The sequence below is a fragment of the Eimeria maxima genome, genomic scaffold (genome assembly GCF_000499605.1).
Source record: "Eimeria maxima Weybridge genomic scaffold, Emw_scaff220, whole genome shotgun sequence".
NCBI lineage: Eukaryota > Apicomplexa > Conoidasida > Eucoccidiorida > Eimeriidae > Eimeria > Eimeria maxima.
In genome coordinates this window covers 38419-41062 of record NW_013563688.1, presented here as the reverse complement: position 1 = coordinate 41062, position 2644 = coordinate 38419, and the positions used below count along the sequence as shown (strand labels likewise).

Here is a 2644-nt window from a genome sequence, read left to right as displayed (position 1 = left end):
AAAAAAAAAAATTTTTTTTTTTTTTTTTTTTTTTTTTTTTGTTTGTTTAAGGGTTTATGGTTATTATTTAGGTAAATGTATTTAATTGTATAAAAAATATAAATAAATATATATATTTATATTTATATATTTATTAATAAATAAATATAAATAAATAACATTTATAAATATTTAGTTAATAGGGAGAAGGAGAGAAAGGAAGGAAAGAAAAGAAAAGGGAAGAAAAAAGAAGAAAAAGAAGAAAGAAGAAAGAGAGAGAAAAAAGAGAGGAAATGTGTATATTTATGTTTGTTTATAGACAAAATTAAATATATTATATTTATTAATTAATTATTTAATTATTTAAAGAAGAAAAAGAAAGAAAAAAAGAGAAAAAGAAAGAAAAATAAATAAATAAATAAATAAATAAATAAAATAATACACTTGTATATATATATATAACCATGAGGTGCCTATACACCTCAAGTATAGCAGCAAGAAAAGAAGAAGAAAAAAGAGAAAAAAGCCCCAAAAAAGAGCATGCATGCAGCAACTTGTTTATGTTATTAATTGTTATTTATAATTAAAATAAATTAAATATTTATTAATTAATAAATAAAAAGAAAAAAGAAGAAAAAGTAACAACAAGCAGCAGACGCAACAGCTGCATGCATGCACGACGGGTCGGCTGCGGCTGCTGCTGCAGCATAATTACGGCATAAAAAAGGAGAAAAGAATTGTTTTTTTGTGTATATTTTATTAATTTATATAAAAAATATTCTTTTTTATGTATAAATATACAAAAATAGATCTTTATTAGTTCATATAATACCCAATAAAGCCCCAAGGAAAGGAAACAAAGAAAGAGAGGAAAAGAAAAGACAATATTGCTGTTATTTGTTTATTTTTTCTTCTTTTTTATATTTCTTTATATAACTAACAATTAAATATAATATTTATATATAATATATACTCTAAACCCTAAACCCTAAACCCTAAACCCTCAACAACTTGCACGAGGCCAAAGAATGGCTCTCCTACAGAGCAACTATACACCTCCAAACCCTAAACCCTAAACCCTAAACCCTAAACCCTATGAGCAGGGCCTCTGCCAGCGCCTTAGCGCGGCGTCCTGGCTGTTGAAGATGCAGCAGGTGCCTCCGCCTCCTCCACCGCCTCCACAGCTGCAGGAACTGCAGCAACTGCAGCAACTGCAGCAGCAGCAGCAGCAGCAGCAGCATGCAGCCCCACCAGATGAACTTCTAGAGGTACTATGGGGAGGGGCAGGAGGACTGCAAGGATATCTCCCCCTTACCAAGCCCCTTAATGAAGACCAGCAGCAGAAGCAGCAGCAGCAGCAGCAGCAGCAGCAGCAGCAACAGCAGCAGCAGCAGAAGGATGGTGCTGCAGGAGATGCATGCGGCTTCGAGCAGCAAGTAAGCATGTATTCCCTTCTTCTTCCTTTTCCTCTTTTTTTTATTTACTCTTATTTGCGGTGTACGTACCCTTTGCATGCATGCATGCATGCATGCATACATGCATGCAAATATGCATGCAATAATGTATACAAACATGCATGCACGGATACACCCATGCGTGCTGCTGCGTTACTGCTGCTGCTGTTACTGCTGCTGCTGCTGCTGCTTCTGCTGCTGCTGCTGCTGCTGCTGCTGGTGATGAATTAGGCGGATTTTTATTGGATAGCATCTCTTTTCTTTGAGGAAAGAAATTCCCAGCAACTGCAACAATTGCAGAAACCCCTCAAAGAGTAAGACAAACCCTAAACCCTAAACCCTAAACCCTAAACCCTAATTATATAGACAGGGAGAGAGTTAGAGGTTACCTACCTGTTGCTTGTTGCAAGGAGATTTGCACCATTGTTTGTGTTGTTTCTCATATTATCAATTAGGGCTTAGTTAGGGTTTAGGGTTTAGTTAGGGTTTAGGGTTTAGTTAGGGTTTAGGGTTTAGCTAGGGTTTAGGGTTTAGGGTTTAGGATTTTTTTTTTTAATTTTTTCGTTTTTTTTTGTTTTTTTTTTAATTATTTATATACAGGGTAGATAATATATTATTCCCTTTATATAATTGTTTATCTTTTTTCTCTTTTATGCAAAAAAAGAGAGAAAAGTTGTCTTTTTCTCGTAAAATTCTTCTTAATTCAACTACAGGAGTAAAAGGGGCATTAAAATATTTATTACAAAGACAGACACAAGCAGAAGTAATTATCTATATAATAAACCCTAAACCCTAAACCCTAAACCCTAATAACAGAGTGTAGACACTAATTAGGGTTTTTGTAGCGCACACAACGCCGTTCTGGTGATATACTTATACTATGATTAGGGTTTAGGGTTTACGGTCTAGGGTTTAGGGTTTAGGTTTTAGGGTTTAGGGTTTAGGGTTTAGGGTTTAGGGTTTGTGTATATTTTTTTTTGCAGACCCTTGTGCGGTTATTAGAGCAGCGTTTAAAATATTATACGCAATTGGATGCATTACAGCAGCAGCAGCAATACAGCAGCAGCAGCAGCATGAGCAGCATGAGCAGCAGCAGCAGCAGCAGCAGCAGCAGCAGTGTATTGTCCTTATTAGGTGTAGGGTATAAAGGGACTGTCTCCTTTTCTTCTGTTAAGAAGAATTTAGAGACAGTAGAGGAAGGAATTCAATTC

At 35.2% G+C, this 2644-nt stretch overlaps 1 protein-coding gene across 1 annotated transcript in view; it reads left to right on the top strand.

Annotated features, from left to right (window-relative positions):
* Positions 1-1124: 1124 nt before the first annotated feature.
* Positions 1125-2644, top strand: part of EMWEY_00022530 (hypothetical protein, conserved) — a gene marked incomplete at both ends in the record, with an annotated part of 6844 nt that continues 5324 nt past the window's right edge. The window contains 2 exons of the mRNA XM_013477907.1: positions 1125-1415; positions 2417-2569. Coding sequence (XP_013333361.1) covers positions 1125-1415; positions 2417-2569 — 444 coding nt within the window. The remainder of the gene's footprint in view (positions 1416-2416; positions 2570-2644) is intronic.